We start from the raw sequence: 23,204 nt of genomic DNA on the forward strand, positions 1-23,204 counted from the left end.
TGCTGAGAATGATGGTTTCCAGCTTCATCCATGTTCGTGCAAAGGACATGAACTCTTCCTTTTTTACAGCTGCATGGTACAATGCTCTTTCTTACTCCTCAGTAGTGGGTACCCCCATCTGTTGCTGAGATTAAATTACCAAATACAAAGCACACCTGAAAATATTAAGCATCCTTTAGGAGGGGAGTGAAAAAAGCTGGGTATGGCTTACCCGCAAAGTGGACTTTTTATTCTCATTAAACATGCAAAGCAAACCAAAAATGAAAAAAGTTTGCCTTTTCCCAACACACTTCTGTGCCCTATACCGCTCAACACTTACAGCAACTGTCTACTTTAGCGAAAAGTGATTCCATTTCAATGTTTCCCCAGCAAATGGTGATAAAGAATGAAAATTGGACGTGTAAAACATCATATAGAATTTTAAAAGCATTTATTTAAAAAAACCTCTTTATTATTTCAAACAGAATTTCAAACATAGAAAAACACAGACAGAATAGTATAATGAAAATCCACTGACTCATTACCCAGCTTCAACAACTTTCAACTCATGGGCACTCTTATTTCATTTATGTCCCCATCCCCATCTTTACCTCCCATATTTTTTGGAAGCAAATCTCAGATGTCATACTATTTTATCTACCAATATTTCAGCATGTATCTCTAAAAGGTAAGAATTTAAGAAAATATACAGCCACAGTACTATTATCACACTTAGAAAAAGGTAACAAAAATTCCTTAACATCATCAAGTATCCATTAAGTGTTCAAATTAAAAATTTTCTCATGCATAGCGTAAATTATTATTATTATTTTTGAATCAAGGTCCAAATAAGGTCCACACATTGCAATTTGGTTAATAGGCTTTTAGGTCTCTTTAAATCTATAATCTCTCTCTCTTTTTGCAACTGATTTGTCATTTAATATGTTCTCCTGTCCTCTGTACTTCCTGTAAAATGTTATTTGAACTAGAGGCTTGATTAGATTTGGGTTTGAGGGTTTTGTTTTTTGTTTTTTGTTTCTTTGGTAAGAACGCTTTATATGTAGTATTGTATATAGCATATTTCACAAACAAATATTAAGGATTACAGATATATCAGCTATTTTGAGTTACACAAATTCCCATTTTACTTCCATCACAGCAGATTCTCGAGTATCTGTATTATCTCCCAATGTATTTTAACTCTTCAGAAATTTATCACTTTTTCTGTAGAAAAAAATTCTGTGTGTGTGTGTCTGCAGCTGTGTCGGGTGGGAGGGCATTAAGCTCTAAACTAGAGTAAGGCCCATTTAGTAAACAGTTAATGCCTTTGCTCTTTTTATTTGCAAATGTTTTTGGAAATGTTTTCCAGAGGTAAAATCTAGCATTAGTCAATCAAACAAAAACGATTTCCATTACTATTCTAATTCGGAATGTCTAACGGGATTCCCAACAGCAATATGATATTCATCTATAATAATTTTATTTTCTTAATGTTTTCTACAATTTAAATTTCTGTTTATCTAACTAGATGGTCTTTAAGAATGCCCTTCAAATCTGTTGTTGGCTAATTGTAGAAGAATGCTTCCTAAAGGTTTTGCCTTCCTAAAAGTTTAAGCTGTGGGGAAAAGAAAACGGGTCCAAATTATGTTTGCAAATGAGTGTGTATCCATATTGTCAGGTCACAAGAAAAGGAAGTAAGATACCAATAATGTTTGATCATAAAGGGAAAACAATTATTTGTAAGTCTGATTTAAATTTCTATTAACTTCAAATGTGAGCTTGGCGATACATTTCCTTAGTTATATTAGTTTTCTATCATGGCTGTAACAAATTACCAAAAACTTAGTGGCTTAAAGCAATGCAAATTTATTATCTTATAGGTCTGGAGGTCAGAAGTCCAGTGTGGGTCTCAGTGAACTAAGATCAAGGTGTTGATAGGGCTGCATTCTTTCCAGAGGCTCTGGGGAGAATTAATTTTCTTGCTTTTTTCAGCTTCTAGGGGCCACCCACATTCTTTGGCTCATGGTCCCATTCCTCTAGGCTCAAAGCCAAGAGCAGCAGGTTCAATCCTTCTCTATTCGAGTCACTCTGGCCTCTTGTTCTGCTTAAGGACTCTTGTGATTATATTGGGTTCACCCAGATAACCTATGATAATCAACCCTATTAAGGTTGATTAGCAATCTTAATTCCCTTTGCCATATAACATAACATATTTACAGATTGTGGGGATTAGGAAGCCAGTGTCTTTGGGGGGCCATTATTCTGCCAACCACGCAAGCCAAATAATGTTTGACATCTTTCCAGATTTAATGAAACCAAGTAGCTGGGTTAAATATTTAAATATTATTGTTTTTGTGACCGGTCTCATTTCTTTGAGCAAGGCTGGATATAAATAAATAAATACATTTGGTTTAAATGCTGTTTTGATATTGAAGAAAAACATGAATCATTATCCTATTTTGCACCAAATAAGAAGGAACACGGATCTTCCATCCTTGTTTCTGGTTATTGCCTTCCATTTTTCGGAAGGAAGTAGTTAAGCAGATCTCTCTGAGTTTCTAATTTAAAGCACATTGTTTAGCAGACGTTTTCTGTCTTTAGTTTTTAGAAATTTGATTTAAATATATTTGGGTATGAATATGAGTTTATACTATTTGGGTTTTGCTCAGCTTTTTGAATCTATAGGTTTATGGGTATTTTTAAAAGCAAATTTGGGAAAAATTTAGCCATTATTTCTTTGAATATTTTTTTAACCTCACAGTCTTTCTTTTCTTCTTTTGGAATTCTGATTACTTGAGTATTAGATCTTCTGTTATTTTTCCACAGGTCTCTCTCTCTCTTTCTCTTTCCAATCTATTTTCTCTCTGTTGTTCAGATTGGATTCTTTGTTTTGATCTATCTTAAGATTCACTGATAATTTCCTCCGTCATTTCTATTTTACTATTGAGCCCTTCCAGTGAATTTTAAATTTTGGTCAATATATTTTTCAGTTCTTTGTATTTTATATTTATTTGCTAACACTTTCTATTTTTAAATTTCTTTTAAGAATATTCATAATTGCTTACCGAAGCATTTTTATGATAGCTGTTTTTGTAGATTTTTGGGGATTTTTAACACATATAATCATGTCATCTGGGACTAAAGACAATTTTATTTCTTTTTTCCTAGTCTGTATGCCTTTTATTTTTTACCCTTGCCTTATTGCATTAACTAGTAATTCCAGTACAATTTTCAATAGGAATGGTGAGAGACGACATCCTTGTCTTGTTCCTGATCTTGGGGGAAAACATTCAGTCCCTCACCATTAATTATTAAAACCACCTCTGCAGAATTATAAGTAATGAGAGAAATCTAACATGACTGACTCCGCTCCATCTTGTTTCTAATGTCATAGGCTAATTTTCTTTTTTTCTTATACTAGCACAGAGGCCAAGATAACTACGAGAGGAATTTAGTTTATAGTTCAACTTTGAGACAAAGGAAACTGACCCCCTCCTTGTTTGAAGATTGACGCCACATTCATAAGGCTAGGTTAAAATTATGGTAGGGGCTTGAACTTTGCTAAAGAATGGGCAGAGTTAAACAATCACCTGCCATTGCTTACCGTATTTTCCTATAAGTTGCTTACTGCCCCAGAGTCACGTTACCAGGGGTCACAAGATTTCTAACTTCCCTAACTACTCCTATAGATGACATCACTATTGTGAAACCGAAAGAACTGGTCTTGGAGATATTTTTCAGATTTAGCATTTTGGTACACCAAGAGATGCCATCAGATTTTGAGAAGCACTCCCCTCCTGGGAACTGACTCAGCTGCACGAAGCCAGTTTTAGATGCCCCTTGTGATTTCATTCCCAGCTAATCAATTGTTCCAGTTCCTCAGCCCCCTGCTTGCCAAAGTACCCTTAAAAAAAATCCTACCCTCTGAATTCTCAGAAAGACAGATTTGAGAAATTTCTCCCTGTTCTCTTTGCTTGGCCAGCCCTGTGATTAAACTCTTTCTTAGCTGCAACACCTGCTGTTCTCATTGATTTTTTTCAGGGCAGTGAGCAAGAAGAAGCCATCAGGCTGTGACAAATTATGATGTTAGTTATGGGTTTTTGCAGATAACCTTTATTTGGTTAAGAATGTTGCCATCTATGCCTACTTTGTCGAAATTTTTTAAAATCATAAATGGATGTCAAATTTTGTTGAAAGCCTTTTCTGCATCTGTTGATGTAATCATATGGCTTTTCTTATCTAGTCTCTTAATGTGTTTTCAAAAATTTTAATATAGATTTTTGAATGTTGGAGCAGCTTTCTATTCCTGAGATAAACCCCACCTTGTCTTGATATATAGTCCTTTTTATCTACATGGTTGCACTTAAATTGCTAATATTTTGTTTAAAAATTTTGCATCTATATTCATGAGACGTAGTCATCTGTAGTAATCTTTTTTCTTGTCATATCGTTGTCTGACTTTGTTATTAGGATAATGCTAACCTCATTAAATGAATTGGGAAGTGTTTCTTCCTTCTATTTTCCATGAGAGATTATGTAGTATTGATATCGTTTCTCTCTTGACTGCTTGGTGGAATTCATCAACGAAACCATGTGGGCCAGTAGTTCTTTCTCTGGGAAGGTTTTAAACTATCAATTGCATTTTTTCAATAGATATTGAGCTATTCAGGTTATCTCTTTCAACTTGAGTGATATTTGATAGCTTGTGTTTTTCAAGAAAATGGCCCAATTTATCTAAGTTATTGAATTTATGGTCATAGTGATGTTCATAGTATTCCCTTATTAAGCTTTTAACGTTTGTGTGATTGTCTGTGAACTCCCTCTCTTATTCCTGATATTGATAATTTTTTTTTTTTTTTTTTTTTTTTTGAGACGGAGTCTCGCTGTGTCTCCCAGGCTGGAGTGCAGTGGCGTGATCTCGGCTCACTGCAAGCTCCGCCTCCCGGGTTCACGCCATTCTCCCGCCTCAGCCTCCCAAGTAGCTGAGACTACAGGCGCCCGCCACCACGCCCGGCTAGTTTTTTGTATTTTTAGTAGAGACGGGGTTTCACCATGTTAGCCAGGATAGTCTCGATCTCCTGACCTTGTGATCCACCCCCTCGGCCTCCCAAAGTGCTGGGATTACAGGCTCGAGCCACCGCACCCGGCCTGATAATTTGTGTCTTGTCTTTTTTACTTTCTTGGTTAGGCTGTCTAAAGATTTACCAATTTTATTCATTTTTTCAAAAGAGCCAGGTTTAACTTTATTGATTTTCTCTATTTTTTAATTACTTCTTTCCTTCAGGTTGCTTTATTTAATTTGCTCTTCTTTTCCTAGTTTCCTAAATTATAAGATTAGGCCATTGATTTTAGATATTTCTTCATTTCTAATATTTGTATTTAGTGTTATGCTATAAATTTCCCTCTAAACACTATTTTATCAGGGTCCCACTAATTTTTTTAATACATTTAAAATTGTGGTACAATGTACGTAACATAAAATTTATCATTTTATCCACTTTTAAGTGTGCAATTTAGTGGCATTAAGTACATTCACAATGTTGTACAGCCATTACCACTATCCATTTCCAGAACTTTTTCATCATCTCTGACAGAAACTTATCCCCATTAAACTTCTCATTTCTTCCTACCCCTGGATGTGCTGACCTCTGTTCTAATTTCTGTCTCTATAAATTTGCCTATACCAGGTACTTCACATAAGTGGAATTATGTAATATTTGTCCTTTCATGCTGGCATATTTGACTTAGTACAATATTTTTAAGGTTCATCCATGTTGTAGCACCACAAATCTTTATATGTTGTACTTTTATTTTTATTTCAGTTTAAAGTATTTTAATATCTCCCTTTAGACTTCTTCTTTTGAACCATGGATTACTTAGAAGGGTATTATTTAATTTATTAATATTTGGTGATTTTCCAGATAGCTTTCTGTTATTGATTTCTAGCTTAATTTTGTTACGGTTGGTCTAAAAATGTTATTTATATGATTTCTATTCTTTTTAATTTATTAAGATTTGTTATATGTCCCAGAATGTGGCCTATTTTAGTGAATATTCCCTGTGCACTTAAGAAAAATGTGTATTCTGCTCTTGCTGGATGGAGTGTTTTGTAAACGTCTATTTGGTTAAGTTATTTGATAGTGCTGTTCAAATAATGTATGTACTTACTGATTGTCTGCTTGTTTTATCAGTTACTGAGAGAGGATTGTTGAAGAGTTCAGCTATAATCGTGGATTTATCTGTTTCTTCTTTCAGTTATATCAATGTTTAACATGCTGTTGTTAGGATGTTTAAGAAATCCTCTTCATTTGTTTTGAAAATTTGATATCTTTTTTAATGAGGTAGGGCATCACTAACTAAAGCCATAAAAAAGTCTTCTCTTAAACTAGAACTGGAAATGATGTCTTGAACCTGTGGTTGCTTGGTCATTTTGGTGAATCATTTTGTTGTTTTATCAAATTCTTTTAGGGTTGAAAGGAATCCAGAAAATGCCTGTCTCGTGGAGCTGTCACACGTGCAGTTGGTTTTCAAGGCTTCCTCATGTGACCAAAGCTATATTTAGGACTAGTGAAGCCAGTTCAGTGGTACAGATTTGCAAAACGAAGACCCTTAAGTGTTTAAAGTTTCTAGCAACTGGTTTATATCCCAGAAAGGGGCATAGAGACAGTAGCTTTCTTGGGGTCATCAGGGACATTGGTAAAGTAACAGCTTTTATGTGGTTGTTTAGTATGTATGCATACCTATATATGTATATATGTATTTGTCTTCCATTGACTGCAATCAGCAGCTGCAGACTACAAAGCACTCACGATCTCTCCTCCAGCTTGTCACATAGAGTGTATGCCTCTTTTTTTTTTTTTTTTTTTTTTTGATGGAGTCTTGCTCTGTCGCCAGGCTGGGATGCAGTGGCGTGATCTCGGCTCACTGCAACCTCCGCCTCCCGGGTTCAAGGGATTCTCCTGCCTCAGCCTCCCAAGTAGCTGGGACTACAGTCGTGCACCACCATGCCCTGCTAATTTTTGTATTTTTAGTAGAGACGGGGTTTCACCATGTTGGCCAGGATGGTCTCAATCTCTTGACCTTGTGATCCGCCCACCTTGACCTCCCAAAGTGCTGGGATTACAGGTGTGAGCCACCACGCCCGGCCCAGAGTGTATGCCTCTTATACACTCTTATATGGCCTACCAGTGTGGTCTGTCCTCGGCTCCAACACACTTGCAGTTCTGAGATCCCAGAGTAGGATTCAGACTTCTCTCCAGCTGTGTTGTTCCAACAAGGGCAGTGTCACTGTAGTTTGGAGAACTTTGTCCCTTGAGAAAGAAATGCATCTGCTGTTTCATGCATTAAATACGGCTGTAAATTATGTTTCACTTCTACCAAGAGATGGAGATGGAGACTATTTCCCCTCCTCTTGATCTGGCCTAGTCTGTGACTTGCTTTGATCAGTAGAATACAGAATAAGTGACACTGGAAATTCTAAGGATGGGCCCTAGGAGATCTGCAACTTCTCGTTTTGTATGCTTGGAAGGCTTCTTCTTTTTTTTTTTTTTTTCCAGACGGAGTCTTGCTCTGTCGCCCAGGCTGGAGTGCAGTGGCCGGATCTCAGCTCACTGCAAGCTCCACCTCCCGGGTTCACGCCATTCTCCTGCCTCAGCCTCCCCAGTAGCTGGGACTACAGGCGCCCACCACCTCGCCTGGCTAGTTTTTTGTATTTTTTAGTAGAGACGGGGTTTCACCATGTTAGTCAGGATGGTCTCGATCTCCTGACCTCGTGATCTGTTCGTCTCGGCCTCCCAAAGTGCTGGGATTACAGGCTTGAGCCACCGCGCCCGGCCCTGGAAGGCTTCTTCTTATAATCCACTTGCCATGTTATGAGATAGGCAAGTTATGTGAAGAGGCCATGTATAAGACGTTCTAGTTGACAGTCCCAGCTGAGCTCCCAGCCAATAGCCAACACTAACTGTCACCATCTGAGTGAGCCATTTTGGATGTTTCAGTCTAATCAAGTCTCCAAATGTCTGTAGCCCCAGCACACACTATGTGGATATGCAGCAAAGAATTAACCTTGCCAAAAGAAAGTTTGGTTCTGCTTGAAAAGAGTGTTTTTATTTATTTTTTAACCTGGGTGTTACAGGCTACACCCGATAGTTTTTGCAAATAATGTCATTTGTGGTAGGGGCCTTGGACTATGTAGTATATCAGCTTGATTTCGGAGGAGGTATAAAATAGGATCAGCTGTGTAGGAGCCATGCCTACATTACCAAGCCCCAATAACAACTATGGACAGAAAAGCTCAAGTTAGCTTCTCTGGTTGGCAAAATTCAGTGCATGTTGCTACACATCATTTCTGGGAGAACTAAGTGCTGTCCTTATTGTGAACTCCACTGGGAGAAGTTCATGCCTGGTCTTTCCTGTACTTTGCTTTATGGGCCTCTTCCCTTTGCTGATTTTAATCTGTATTCTTTCACTGTAATAAATTTTAACCATGAGTATAACAGCCTGTCTGAGTTCTGTGAGTCCTTCTCATTGAACCTGATGTTGGTGTTGGGACCATTGAATGCCATTCTAGCCAACCCATGGAATCATGAGCAACAATAAGTGGTTGTTTTCAAACTATGAAATTTTGGGATGGTCTGTTTTGCTGCAATAGATATCTAAGACAACTGTGTTCTCTATTAGTTGGTAAGATTTCTAAGAGCCAAGATAACTGAATTTCTGCTGTGCTAGCATAGCACCTATTCATTGCCGGCATTCACTAAACATTTGTTACGTTGAATTATTAAATTAAAGTAGTTAAAGACATCTTTGTGGACTGAGATAGACTGATTGGGATGGAAGACTTGGAGAATAATTGTGTTATTTTCTTGTATGTATAACAGAAGAGAATCTCCAAGCCTTTGCTATGAAATGTAAAGATAATTGCAGTTTTTTAGGGGAGCTATGCTAGTAACGATTCATTCTTTTTCTTTCAAGATAACTGTGTCATGGTGTAAAGAATACTGCTTGGAATATATTGGTTCAAGTCCAAGTTTTGTCTCTGCACACTACTTTTATGAACTTGGGCGAATCTCTTCACTTTACTAAATATCATCTTGAAGCAGTGATAATAATGGTAATCCCGTGAGGTTGTTGTGACGTTTTAATGCATGAAAAGGTGCTTTGAGAACAGTAAAGTGCTATGTAGGTATAAAGTATCACTGTGTGAGTTGATGGGACTTGCTTAAATTTTATTATTTTTAGCTCTCTGATTCCATCATCTGTCATAAATACTTTTAAAATAAATGGACAGCATCTCAATAGCATAAGTAACATAAAAATCTGGAAAATAACAATAAAGCAGCTTGGAAAGAGTAGTTTTTTTCCTCTGTTTTTCTTGCATTATCTCTTCACCACCATGAAGTATTCCTCTCACACTTTTTTTTTTTTCCAGACACGAAATGGAGAAAAATAATCAGAAATGGTGGCATGAAACAGGATTTCTTTTCTCCCAAGCGTGTGATACCTCCCTGCCACTCCCATTCACCTCTCTTACCACCATGCCTTTTAGTTTAAAAAAGAGCAACTGCAAAGTGTTGACAAGATACTATTTGTTATGCCCATCAACCTTACTGAACTCTGGACCCTTCTTACTGAGTCAGTTTTGATAATTCAGATGATGATGCCCCTAGCACTTTGGAACTAGTCCACTAGGCCTAGGAGAGCTACTTTTGGGTTCTTCAAGTTTATACCTGCAGCTCAGAGAAAAAAGGTTGCCAAAGCCTTGCTGTGAACCTTCTTAAAGATGCTGTAATTTCCCAGGGTCACACCTAGCATACTTCTTTGATGCCATTTATGAAATGTTGGCTGTCTTTCTGGGTCTCATAAGGTGCTAGCTGCCCCTTGCACTTACATGCATCCTATTATGTTTCAATAGGCTTGAGTACTTGCGAGTTTCTGACATAATAGAATGAAAGAAGGTCAGAGCAAGCAGGAAGATATTTTAGAGATTGGAGCCCTGGCCCAGAAATTGGTTGTTCTGATTTGAGAAGAGTCAAGGGTAAGGAGAAATGGCCTATAATAGGAGTGTGTGAGCATGTTCTAAGAGTCCAGCAAGGAAGGGTTTAAATCAGGGCCTGGAGACAGAGTGTTAGGTTCCAGGTAGGAGGAGCATGGGAATGAGAGTCAGCTAAAGCAACCTAATAAACCAGATGATAAATTAGCATTAAAAGTATTGTGACAGCCCGGAAAAATTAGCTGAAACAAACAAGAGGCAATTCCAGAAGTGAATAAAAAAACACTTCCTATAGATTCCAAAATCAATCGGGTTTAACAGAAATTCTGTAAAAGTCTTAGATTTCAGCTACCAGGAAGGTGGGAATGAGTCAATCATATGACACCCATTCTCTGTAATGTGAATGCAGTCTTAGGATGCACGAATTAAACCTAAAATAAGGAAGGTAATAGTCCCACTCTCCCCTGCCTGAGTTATGTGTAGATTGTGTTCTGTTCTCAGTGATATATATATATATTATATATATATATATGTTTTTGAGACAGGGTCTTTCTCTGTTGCCCAGGCTGGAGTGCAGTAACGTGATCATAGCTCACTGCAGCCTCAACCTCCTGGGTTCAAGCGATCCTCCCACCTTAGACTCCTGAATAGCAGGGACTACAGATGCATGCCACTATGCCTGGCTAATTTTTTAAAATTTTTTGTAGAGGCAAGGTCTCACTATATTTCCCAGGCCGGTCTGAAATTCCTGGACTCAAGTGATCCTCCTAACTTGACTTCCCAAAGTGCTGGGATTACAGGCATGAGTCACCATGCCCAGCCCTCAGTGCCATATTTTAAATTGTATGAATAAATGAGAAGAATATGATATGGTGAGAGGTTTAAAAATGACTTCACCTGAGTAATGGTAAGTTGAACGAGGCTAGTTGCTAGATAGTTGAGGAACATAACGGGTATTTTCAATAACTTGAGGAATTGTTAATATGAAAGAAGAATTAGGACTTACTTTTATGGGTCTTCAAGATAGAATTTTGGTAACTGGATGGAAAATGTAATGGGAAAATTAGGGCTCAACGATGTTGAGAACTCTCTAGTGAAAGTTGTCCATAAATGAAGTGGGATATGGTATGAGAGGGGTACACTACTCATTGGGGAAATGTTCAAAAAGAGGCTGATTGGCCACCTGCTGGTAACTCTGGAAAACAGAATTCCTGCCTAGGGGAGAGGTCAAACCACATGCTCTTCAAGATCCCTATCATCTCTTAAGTTTCATGACCCTGTGATCTCCTGCACTAGAGAGAGACGTATTGTAGACATTCAGAGATTTCCACTGACAGCCTAACACTCCAGCTTGCCACACAATTGTGCTGTGGGCTGGCCAGAAAAATGTCTGATCTGGCCAGAGTCAGTAGAACACCACATAACCCAGGCATAAGGTATTGAACTTAAGTCGATAAATTACTACATACTTGGTGGCTTAAAACAACAGAAATTTATTGTCTCACAGTTCTGGAGGCCAGAAGTCTGACATCAAGCTGTTTTCAGGTCCACACTCTCTCAGAAGTCTCTAGTGGAGAATCTGTTCCTTGCCTCTTCCAGCTTCTGGTGGCTCCAAGCATTCCTTGGTTTGTGGCTGCATCATTCCAATCTCTGGTTCTGTGGTCACAATGCCTTCTTTTCTGTCTTCTTCCTCTTTGTGTTGCTTATAAGGCTACTTGTCATTGGATGTAGAGCCTACTCAGATAATCAAGGATGAGCTTCACATCTCAAGATTCTTAATTTAATTATATCTGCAAAAATCCCTTTTTCAAATAAGATAACATTCACAGATTGTGAAAATTAGGACATGGACATATCATTTGAGGACCACCATTCAACCCACTATACTCATTTTAATGGTCATTACACTATCACTATTATCAATAAATAGTGCTTTGCCTATGATGACGCTTGAAGCAGAATAGTCTTGTGAGATTCTCAACAGAGACAGTCTAGTGCTTGATAATCTCACTCTTGGAATCAGAAAGATCTGAGTTTAATTCCAGTTTTGCTACTTAGAAGTGTATATCTGGCAGGGGTGAACTTTATTTCTGATTCCTCAACTCTAAAATGAGAATAGTGGAACTTATCTCATAGGGTTAATATGAGTAACCAATACAATAATGCTTGTAAATTACTTAAGATAGGGCCAGGCATATTGCTGACATTCCACAAATTATATTATTAATGAGTTTATTCCTTTCCCCTGGTTTTAGGCTATCTGAGGTGTCAGGCTTTTATAATTCCCTGGAAATTTAGTTGAAATTAACATATGTTTATTGAGGATTGACTCTGCACCATACACTATCATATATAATAGGTATGAATGGTAAACAAGACAGACATGGTCTTTGCCCTCACAGATCTTAGAGTATGATGGCATCAATGGTTAATAAAACATGTTAATATAATACAATATTGCCATTATGACGATTGGGGAACTATAGGAACCTGAGAAGTTCCTATAGTTCTTCTCGGGACTATAGATCCCGAGACATCCAACCCAGGCAAAATTCTGGATAGAGGAAGAGGACCTCTGTATATGGGAGGATACTTATATTTGTAGTAGAGGGGCTGAATTGCATTTAAAGCCTGGTTATGACTGAGGAACTGGTAGTTCCTCAGGCATCTGTTGGCATGTGTTGATTTTACATGGGGAATGTGGGCCTGTGCTCTTTGTTCCTGGAGAGAAAGACTGTGAGATGAGGCGGCAACTTAGTGTAGGTTTTCCAAGGAGTAGATCCTAAGACAAAGATTTTAGTGCAGATAGTTTATTTGGGAGATAATCCTGAGAAATACCAACAACAGAGTAGAGGAGTGAGACAGGTAAGAAAAGAGCCAATAAATGGTGCTTTATCAAGCTAGTTACCACCATGGTTAATTAGAGCTCCATTATATTGGGGAACTCTAGAAGCCAATGTAGAACACAAGCAGCAGAGTCATCTACATCTACGCTTGTGGGTCATTGGTATCCAAGAAACTTGTCCTTAAGCAGGGAAGGCAGGCTACTGAAGAAACCTCAGGCAAAGAGATGCAGATGTTGGCAGTTGGCAAGGGCTGACAAGCTATGGGTAGGACATGAGCAGCATGTGATGCGGGAGGAAAACATGGCATGCTCTCCAGTTTGTTGCCAGGGACAAAGTCCAAGGCCCATGAGCAGGGGGAATTCTAATTAGAAACTAAAGGAGGTTTTCTCACAAGGGTATATATATTACTTGGGGGGACAAACTGCTTCTTAAGGTCCAGGTGACAAAATGCAGCACCTGTGAAGAGGTGCTTTGAACAACGAATGGGTCAATGAAGAAATTACAAGGGAAATTAAAACTTTTCTTGAGATAAATGAAAATGAAAACACAACATACCAATACCTATTGGATACAGCAAAAGCAGTTCTAAGAAAGACGTTCGTAACAGTAAACACCTATATTAAGAAAGAAGAAAGATCTCAAATAACCTAAACTTGCACCTCAAGGAACTGGAAAAACAAGAAGAAACTAAGTCCAAAATTAGTAGAAGGAAGGAAATAATAAAGATCAGAGCAGGAATAAATGAAATAGAAACTAGAAAAACAATAGAAAAGATAAGTGGAACGAAGAGTTGCTGTTTTTAAAAGATAAACAAGGCCGGGCACAGTGGCTCACACCTGTAATCCCAGCACCTTGGGAGGCCAAGGCAGGCGGATCGCTTGAGGTCAGGAGTTCAAGACCAGCCTGCCAACATGGTGAAACCCCTTGTCTACTAAAAATACAAAAATTAGCCAGGCATGGTGGCAGGCACCTGTAATTCCAGCTACTCAGGAGGCTGAGGCAGGAGGAGAATTGCTTGAACCCCAGAGGCGGAGGTTGCAGTGAGCTGAGATTGTGCCATTGCACTCCAGCCTGGGCTACAAGAGTGAGACTTTGTCTCAAAAAAAAAAAAAAAAGAAAAAGAAAAAAAAAGATAAACAGCATTGACAATCCTTTAGCTAGACTAAGAAAAAAAGAGAGAAGACTCAAATAAGATTACAGGCACAAAGGGAGACATTACAACTGATACCATAGAAACAAAAGATCATAAGAAATTATTATGAAGAATTGTATGCCAACAAATTGGATAACCTAGAAAACAGGTAAATTCCCGGACACATACAACCTATCAAGATTGAATTATGAAGAAATACAAAATCTAAATAGACTAATAATGAATAAGGAGATTGAATCAGTAACAAATAGTCTCCGATTAAAGAGAAGCCCAGGACATGATGACTTCACAACTGAATCCTACCAAACATTTAAAGAAACAGTAACATGAAGTCTCAAACTCTTCCAAAAAATTGAAGAGGAGTGATATGGTTTGGATCTGTGTCTGTGTCCAAATCTCGTGTCAAATTATAATCCCTAATGTTGAAGTTGGTGTTTGGTGGGAGGCGACTGCATCACAGAGGCGGATTTCTCATGAATGGTTTGTTGCATCCACTTGGTGCTGTTCTTGTGATAGTGAGTGAGTTCTTTTTTTTTTTTTTTTATTACTCAAAAAAGTTTCATTTTTTTATTTAGCTTTTTGACTCTGTGCTTGTGCCTTCAACACTTTCACAACGATTTTCTGCTCCTCGATAAGGAAAGCACGCTTGATCCTGTCACGAACACATTTAGCACACATGGAACCACCATAGGCCCTGCTGACATGTTTCTTTGTTTTGGACAATCTCATAAGAACTTTAGGTCTTACAGCACGAACCCCTCGAAGTCTGCCTGGGCACACACCACATGCAGATTTTGGTGCTTTCCCAACCTTCTTGGTATAAAGGTAAACAATTCTATTACCAGGGGTTCGGGACAGCCTAGTTTTGTTAGAGGCTGTATTGTAGGAAAGCCTACGTCGGTATGTCAAACGTTGGACCATTCTGAGTGCCTGCAGACAACGTCCCCGGAAGAGAAGTGAGTGAGTTCTTGCGAGCTCTGGCTGTTCAAAGGTGTGTAGCACCTTTCCCCTCTCTCTCTTGCTCCTACTCCAGCCATGTGATATGTGTGCTCCCCTCTGCCTTCTACCATAATGGTAAGTTTCTTGAGGCCTCCCAGAAGCTGAGCAGATGCCAGCATCGTACTTCCTGTACAGCCTGTGGAACTGTGAGCCAATTCTCTTCTCTTTATAAATTACCTAGTCTCAGGTATTTCTTTATAGCAATGTGAGAACAAACTGATACCTCCAAACTAATTTTACAAGGCCAGCATTACCACATTACTAAAACCAGATGAGGACACAGCCAAAAAAGAAAACTATAGGCCAATATCCCTGATGAATAGATATTTGAAAATTTTTAATAAAATATTAAATTCAACAGCACATTAAAAAGATTGTCCACCATGATCAAATGAGATTTATCCCAGGGATGCAAGAATGGTTCAACATATGTAAATCAGTAAAGGTGATACATCACATTAATACAATGAAGGACAAAAACCATATGATCATGTCAATAGATGCAGAAAAAGCATTTGACAAAATTCAACATCTCTTTATGATAAAAACCTTCAACAAATTGAGTATAGAGGGAATGTACCTCAACACAATATAGGCTATATATGATAAATCCACAGCTAATACACTAAAAGTGGGAAAAGTTGAAAGCTTTTCCTTTAAGATTTGGAACAACACAAAGAAGCCTACTCTCACCACTTATAGTCAACATAGTACTGGAAGTACTAGCCAGAGCAATTAGGCAAGAGAAACAAATAAAAGGCATCCAAATTGGAAAGGAGGAAGTTAAATTGTCCCTGTTTGCACATGACACAATCTTACATACTGAAAACCCTGAAGATTCCATCAAAAAATGTTAGAACCAATAAACACATTCAATAAAGTTGTAGGATAGAAAAATCAACATGCAAAATTCAGTAGCATTTTTATACACTTATAGCAAACTATCAGAAAAATAGATTAAAAATTCTATTTATAATATTTACAAAAATTAAAATACTTAGGAACAAATTTAACCAAGGAGATGAAAAATCTCTACACTGAAAACTGGGAAACATTGCTGAAAAAAAAATTGAAGAAGACATAAAAAGGATGGAAAGGTATCCTGTGTTCATGGATTGTAAGAATTAAAATTGTTAAAATGCCCATACTACCCAAAGCAATCTATAGATTCAATGCAATTCCCATCAAAATACCAATGACATTCTTCACAGAAATAGAAAACAATACTAAAGCTTGTATGGAACCATGCAAGACCTTGAATAGCCAAAGAAATTTGGAGGAAAAAACCAAAACAAAACACAGAAAAACAATGCAAAGCTGGAGGCATCACGCTATCTGACTTCAAAATGTACTACAAAGCTATAGTAATCAAAACAGCATGGTACTGGCATAAAGACAGACACACAGACCCATGGAATGGAAAAGAGAACCCAGAAATATATCCACACGTTTACAGTAAACTGATTTTTGATGAAGGTGCCAAGAATATACAATAGGGAAAGGACAGTCTCTTCAACAAATGGTGTTGGGAAAACTGGGTAGACACACACAGAAGAATGAAATTAGACCTTTATCTCTCACCGTATAAAATCCACTCACAAAAAAGGTTAAAGACTTAAATGTTAGACCCCAAACTATGAAACTTCTAGAAGCAAAAACAGGAGAGAAGCTTTAAGACATTTGTCTGGGCAATTATTTTGTTTATTTATTTATTTTTAACACGACCTCAAAGCACAGGTAACAGAAGCAAAAATAGACAAATGGGATTACATCAAATGGAAAGGTTTCTGCACAGCAAAGGAAACAATTGACAGACTGAAGTGTAAACTAAAATTAAAGTTCTAAGACCCCCAACTGAGTAAGTGGATCTCCCTCTCAGCCAAGAGTATCCCAAAGAAACCTCAACAACTAGTTCAAGCCATGACAGGAAGGAGGCTGGTGTCAGACATGCCTCATTATACCCTCTCCCTTTTGGAGTTTAGACACAACTCAGCATTACCATTAAAATAGAGATCCTAAGAGTGACAGAACAGATTCTTTGTAGCAATAAGATACCAACTCTAGACTGTGGAGACTGCATCTGCCCAGCAGGCACAGAACCTCACCCTCCCCACTCCACCGCCAGTCTACACCCACTGCCAGATCACCATGAATGATGATATCACTGCTCTCATCTTCGACAAAGGCTCCAGCATGTGTAAGGCTGTCTTCATGGGCGATGATGCTCCCCAGCTGTCCTCCCTTCCATCATGTGGTGCCCACGGCACCACAGCATGATGCTGGGCCTAGGTCAGAAGGAATCCTACATGAGCAATGAGGCCCAGAGCAAGACAGGCATTCTGACCCCACCCTGAAATACCCCATAGAGCACGGCATTGTCACCAAATGGGACGACATGGAGATCTGGCACCACAACTTTTACAACAAGCTATGTGAGGCTCCCGAGGAGCACCTCATGCTGCTGACTGAGGCTCCCCGAACCCCGAGGTCAACCATGAGAAGATGACCCAGATCATGTTTGAGACTTTCAATGCCCCAGCCATGTACTTGACCATCCAGGCTGGTACACCTCTGGCAGTGCCACTGGCATTGTAATGGACTCTAGTGATGGGGTCACCCACACTATGCCCATCTATGAGGGGTACACCATCCCCCACACCATCCTGCCTCTGGACCTGGCTGGCCAGGACCTGACTACCTCATGAAGATCCTCAAGGAGGGTGGCTACAGCTTCACCACTACTGCTGAGTGGGAAATCATGCTTCACATCAAGGAGAAGCTGTGCTATATCACCCTGGACTTCGAGCAGGAGATAGCCACTGCAGCCTCCAGCTCCTCCCTGGAGAAGAGCAAGGAGCTGCTCAACGGCCAGGTCATCACCATCAGCGACCAGTGGTTCCACTGCCCCAATACCTCTTCCAGCCTTCCTTCCTGGGCATGGAATCCTGTGGCATCCACAAAACTACCTTCACCTCCATCATGAAGTGTGATGTGGACATCTGCAAAGACCTGTACACCAATACAGTGCTGTCTGGTGGCACTACCATGTACCCTGGCATTGCTGACAGGATGCAGAAGGAGATCACCGTCCTGACTTCCAGCACGATAAAGATCAAGATCATTGCTCCTCCTGTGCATAAATACTCTGTGTGTTTTGATGGCTCCATCCTGATCTCCCTGTCCACCTTCTAGCAGATGTGGATCAGCAAGCAAAAATACCAAGAGGCCAGCTCCTTCATCACCCACAGCAGATGCTTCTAGGTGGACTGTGACTTAGTTGTATTACATCCATTCTTGACAAAAACCCAACTTGCCAGAAAACAAGATAAGATTGGCATGGTCTTACTGTTATTATGATTATTATTATTTGTTGTTGTTTTTTAGCTTGACTCAAGATTTGAAAACTGGAAAGGTGGAGGTGACAGCAGTCAGTTGGAGCGAGCATCCCTCAAAGTTCTACAATGTGGCCGAGGACTTTGATTGTGCATTGTTCCTTTTTTAAATAGTCATTCCAAATATCACGAGATGCATTGTTACAGGAAGTCCCTTGCCCTCCCAAAAGCCACCCCACTTCTCTCTAAAAAGAATGCCCCAGTCCTCTCCACACAGGGGAGGTGATAGCATTGCTTTCATATAAATCATGTAATGCAAAAAATTTTTAATATTCACCTTAATACTTTTTAAATTTTGTTTTATTTTGAATGATCAGCCATTGAGACCCCTCTTTTTTGCCCCTCAACTTGAGATATATGAAAATTTTTGGTCTCACTGGGAGCCGGTGGAGGTGTGGAAGCAGCCAGGGCTTACCTGTACACTGACTTGAGACCAGTTGAATAAAAGTGCACACTTTAAAAAAAAAAAGATACCAATTCCAACCTTACTCTGGTATAACATCACATGACAGATAACAGGCCCTAAAGGAAATCAAAGTATTCTATCCTAAAATATGTTTCTTTGACATATTTTGAAATGGCCTTGCAAAACCATCTCTTATGGGTGGGGGAAATCTACATTCTGTAGAGAATGCCCTTCCCTTTCCAGGTCTTTTCCTGTTCCAGGAGAGAATTAACTAAGAGTCTGACACCTTTTTAAGGTCCAATAAGAAACATTCACCACCTATTCTCTCTGTAACTTGCTACCTGGAGCCTTCATCTATATCACAAGAATCTTGGATTCCACAACCACCTCCTTACCTTAAGTCAAGTTGACTTTAACTCTTCAGGCAGAGATTAACTCTTTCAACCAATTTGCTAATCAGGAAAACCTTTGAATGTGCCTATGACCTAGAAGACCCCCTGCTTTGAGATGTCCCACCTTTGTGGGCCAAACCAATGTATACCTTACCTATATTGATTTATGTCTTTGCCTATGACTTCTGTCTCCCCAAAATGTATAAAATCACCCTATAGCCCTACCATCTTGGGCACATGTTCTCAGGAGCCCCTGAAGCTGTACCATGGGCCATGACCCTTAATCTTGGTAAAATAAACCTCTAAATTGATTGAGACCTGTTTCAGATACTTTTTGGTTTACAGAAGATACAACCTAAAGAACAGGGAAAATATTTGCAAACCATACATCTTATAAGGGGTTAATAACCAAAGTCGCAGTGAACTCTAACAAATCAATAGTGAAAACACAAGCAATCTGATTTTTAAAATGAGCAAAAGACCTAATGTATTAGTCCATTCTCACACTGCCATGAAGTAATACCCAAGACCTGGGTAATTTATAAAGAAAAGAGGTTTAATTGACTTAAGTTATGCATGGCTGGAAAGGCCTCAGGAAACTTACCATCATGGCAGACGGCAAAGGGGAAGAAAGGCACCTTCTTCATAGGGCAGCAGGAAGGAGATGTGCTGAGCAAAGGGGAAAAAGCCCCTTATAAAATCATCAGATCTTGTGAGAACTCACTATCATGAGAACAGCATGGGGGTAATCGCTCCCATGATTCAGTTACCTCCCACAAGGTCCCTCCCACAACATGTGGGGATTATGGGAACTACAAGATGAGATTTGGGTGGGGACACAGCCAAACCATATCACCTAAATAGGCATTTTTCAAAAGAAGACACACAAATGACCAACAGGTATATGAAAAAATGCTCAACATCACTAATCATCAGGGAAATGAAAATCAAAACCACAATGAGATAAGCTCACACCTATTAGAGTGGCTATTGTCAAAAAGATAAAAGACAACTTTTAGAAAGGATGTGGAGAAAAAGAAACCCTTGCATGCTAATATAATTTATAATTGCATGCTAATATAAATTAGTACAACCATTATGGAAAACATTATGGGGGTTTCTCAAGCAATTAAAAATACAACTACCTTAGGATCCAGCAATCCCACTACTGGGTGTATATCCAAAGGAAATAAAATCAGTATGTTGCAGAGATATCTGTGCCCCCATGTTGATCGCAGTAATATTTACAATAGCCATGATGTTTAATCAACCTAAGAGTCCATCAATGGATGAATGAATAAAGAAAATGTGGTGCATATACACAGTGGAATACTGTTCAGTTACAAAAAAGAAGGAAATTCTGTTGTTTGCAGCAAAATGGATGATCCTGGAAGACATTATGTTAAGTGAAATAAGCCAGGCATAGCGAGACAAATACCACATATTCTCACTCATATGTGGAATCTAAAAATGTTGACCTTATAGAATTAAAAAGAAGACTGGCAACTACCAGAGGCTAGGGTGGTTGCGGGGAGGGGAGTTAGGGAGATATTGGTGAAAGTATACGTAATTACAATTAGGTAGGAGGAATAAGTTCAAGAGGTCTGTTGTATAGTATGGTGACTATTGTCAATAATGATATATTTTTGAAAAATGCTAAGAGAGTAGATGATAAGTGTTCTTACCACAAAGTGACAACTATGTGAGGTAATGCATTTATTAATTAGCTAGATTCAACCATTCTACAATGTATATATACTTCGAAACATTATGTTCCACATGATAAATACATACAATTTTATATGTCAATTTAAAAATAAATACATTTGAAAAACAAAACAACAACAAAAATAAAATGGTATTTTATATTCTCCTTAGCTTTGGCAAGAAAAATGTCAAAGATATAAATAAATGGTTGAATAAATTCGTGGAGAAAATATAAACCCAAACCTTCTTTTATAATGCTGTTTCTTCAAGGAATGAAAAGTAATTTTAATATTACCTTAAATAAGCCATGGTTAATAAAATTATAGATACTCATTATAATATGTCGGGCAGTATGATTTGTCAGATATCATCTCAATTATCACAAGGGCACCTCAAAGTAGGCTTTATTTTCAGATGAGGAACCTGGAGCTTAGGGAGAGCATTTATACTACCCAAGGTCTTGCAGCTTCTAAGGGGTGGAGCTGGAATTGGAACTCAAATAGTGAGACTTGAGAACTTACTTTCCAAGATGAATATGTTATACCGCTTCCCTGCATGCTAAAATAGGAGCACAGTCTTGGTCATAAAATGGTGTTTTTGAAGTGCATGGTAGCATAAATTATTTTGGGACCATCTTTTCCTTCTTATACTCATTGCCCTTGTGAATACATTTCTGAAATATTTATTTGATTCATGCCTTCCTACTGCATTTTAAGCTCAATGACGTTGGGTTCTGTCTTTCTGTCCACCTCTGCGTTCCAAATTCCAGCACAGTTAGTTACTGTACAGAGAGAGCATTAAGGAGCTTTTGTTGATTGTATAAGTGATCCGTTCCTCTACTTCTCTTTGTTAATGAGGAAAAGACAAGTTGCTGAGGAATGTAAGACAATTTTAATTATCTGGTTTCTATAACTATGGTACCCTGTCCTGACAGCTCTTAACACTTGTAATATCTAATTATTCAGGAGGCAACATTTGTTAGCTACCTTATTTTAAGCAGAATATCAACTCTTAGATGGGAATTATATTTTCATATTCATAGGGTTCAGAAATGTACCTTTTGAAGTTTTCATGGGGGTGGTATTTTAAATGTACTTTTAAAAAGCTGCACTCGAAGGAACTAATTTGAGTTTTTTTGGCTGACAAGATTTTCCTAGGTATGGCTGAGATGTTAACAAATGTACCTTTCCAGTAGTAATATGTGCATATTATAGAGTGCTGTACTTGAAGATGACTCTGTATCTTCCCTTGGAACCTTAGGAAGGAGCGCCATGTTTGATCTTTCTACACTCTGCAGCTGTGGAACCTATAACATGTTTTGCTGCCATTCATTCACAGTACGCAAGATGAGTTTTATATAGTACCTAGGAAAGTGCCTGGTACATAGTAGGCACTCAATAAATGCTGGTTGGCTGACTGATTGAATGAATAAATACATGAATCTATGGTTTGAATCAACTTGATATGAGTTACAGAATCAGAAATGCTTCCTCTCTGCCTGCAAATGACCAAACTCCCATATGCATACATTTGGGCGGATTAAAGCTTTAGAAGGCAGTTAGAATGCAGCTATACCAAATGAGTTTCTAACCCACTACTTTGAATTAGTATTGCAGACTTAGAGCTTTCCAAGCTCTAGATGAAACAAAAAATTTAAGAAGATCAAATATAGGACAGGCCCATTTCGATGAGAAGTAGGGAATGTGGGATGTGCAAAGAAATATGTCCAGGATAGGAAATCAGATGGACAGGATGAGGGGCCTGTAGAGGCACCAAAAGCCACATTTTTGGCTCCCCATTCACCATCTGAGTCCACTCAGATTGCTGTGTACAGTGAGCAGAGCAGGGCTGCAGCCCAAAGAGACAGGTGGCTGTCCATGACTTTAGAGTACTTTTTATTTGGACTGTCATGTGTATGTCTCTGGTAAATGTGGTACGGAATGCTTGACAGTTCCAGCTCTCCCAGCCCTAGCAGAGTGAGCTAAACATTTGCTGTGTCAGCCAACCTCCAAGGAGGACTGTAACGATCCTTGCCTCTTGACATTCAAGTCCTTGTGTAGACCCTTCCTATACCGAATAGGACATTGCAGAGTGATGATGTGTGACCTCTGAGGTTAGATCATAAAAGACAGCCTAGCTGCCACGTTGGGCTCTTGGACAGTTTGCTCTGGAGGAAACTAGTAACCTTGTCATGGGGACACATACACAGCCCTGTAGAGAGGACCATGTGGAGAGAGGAACTAAGGCCTCCCACCAACAGTCAGCACCAACTTCCTAGGCGTGTGAGTGAACCACCTCAGAAACAGATGCTCCAGCCCTAGGTGAGCCTTTATTTGACT

General features: G+C 38.9%; 1 protein-coding gene and 1 pseudogene across 1 annotated transcript; one reads left to right on the forward strand and one right to left on the reverse strand.

The window, feature by feature from the left end:
• Positions 1-14,522: 14,522 nt before the first annotated feature.
• LOC105463560 (large ribosomal subunit protein eL34) lies at positions 14,523-14,923 on the reverse strand. The gene has a single exon (XM_011710745.2). The coding sequence runs from the start codon at positions 14,888-14,890 to the stop codon at positions 14,537-14,539; it is 354 nt and encodes a 117-aa protein (XP_011709047.1). The 5' UTR covers positions 14,891-14,923; the 3' UTR covers positions 14,523-14,536.
• Positions 14,924-17,116: 2,193 nt separating this feature from the next.
• Positions 17,117-18,229, forward strand: LOC105464175 (actin, cytoplasmic 1 pseudogene; annotated as a pseudogene).
• The last annotated feature ends 4,975 nt before the right edge of the window (positions 18,230-23,204 follow it).

The sequence above is a fragment of the Macaca nemestrina genome, chromosome X (assembly GCF_043159975.1).
Source record: "Macaca nemestrina isolate mMacNem1 chromosome X, mMacNem.hap1, whole genome shotgun sequence".
NCBI classification, from domain to species: Eukaryota; Metazoa; Chordata; class Mammalia; order Primates; family Cercopithecidae; genus Macaca; species Macaca nemestrina.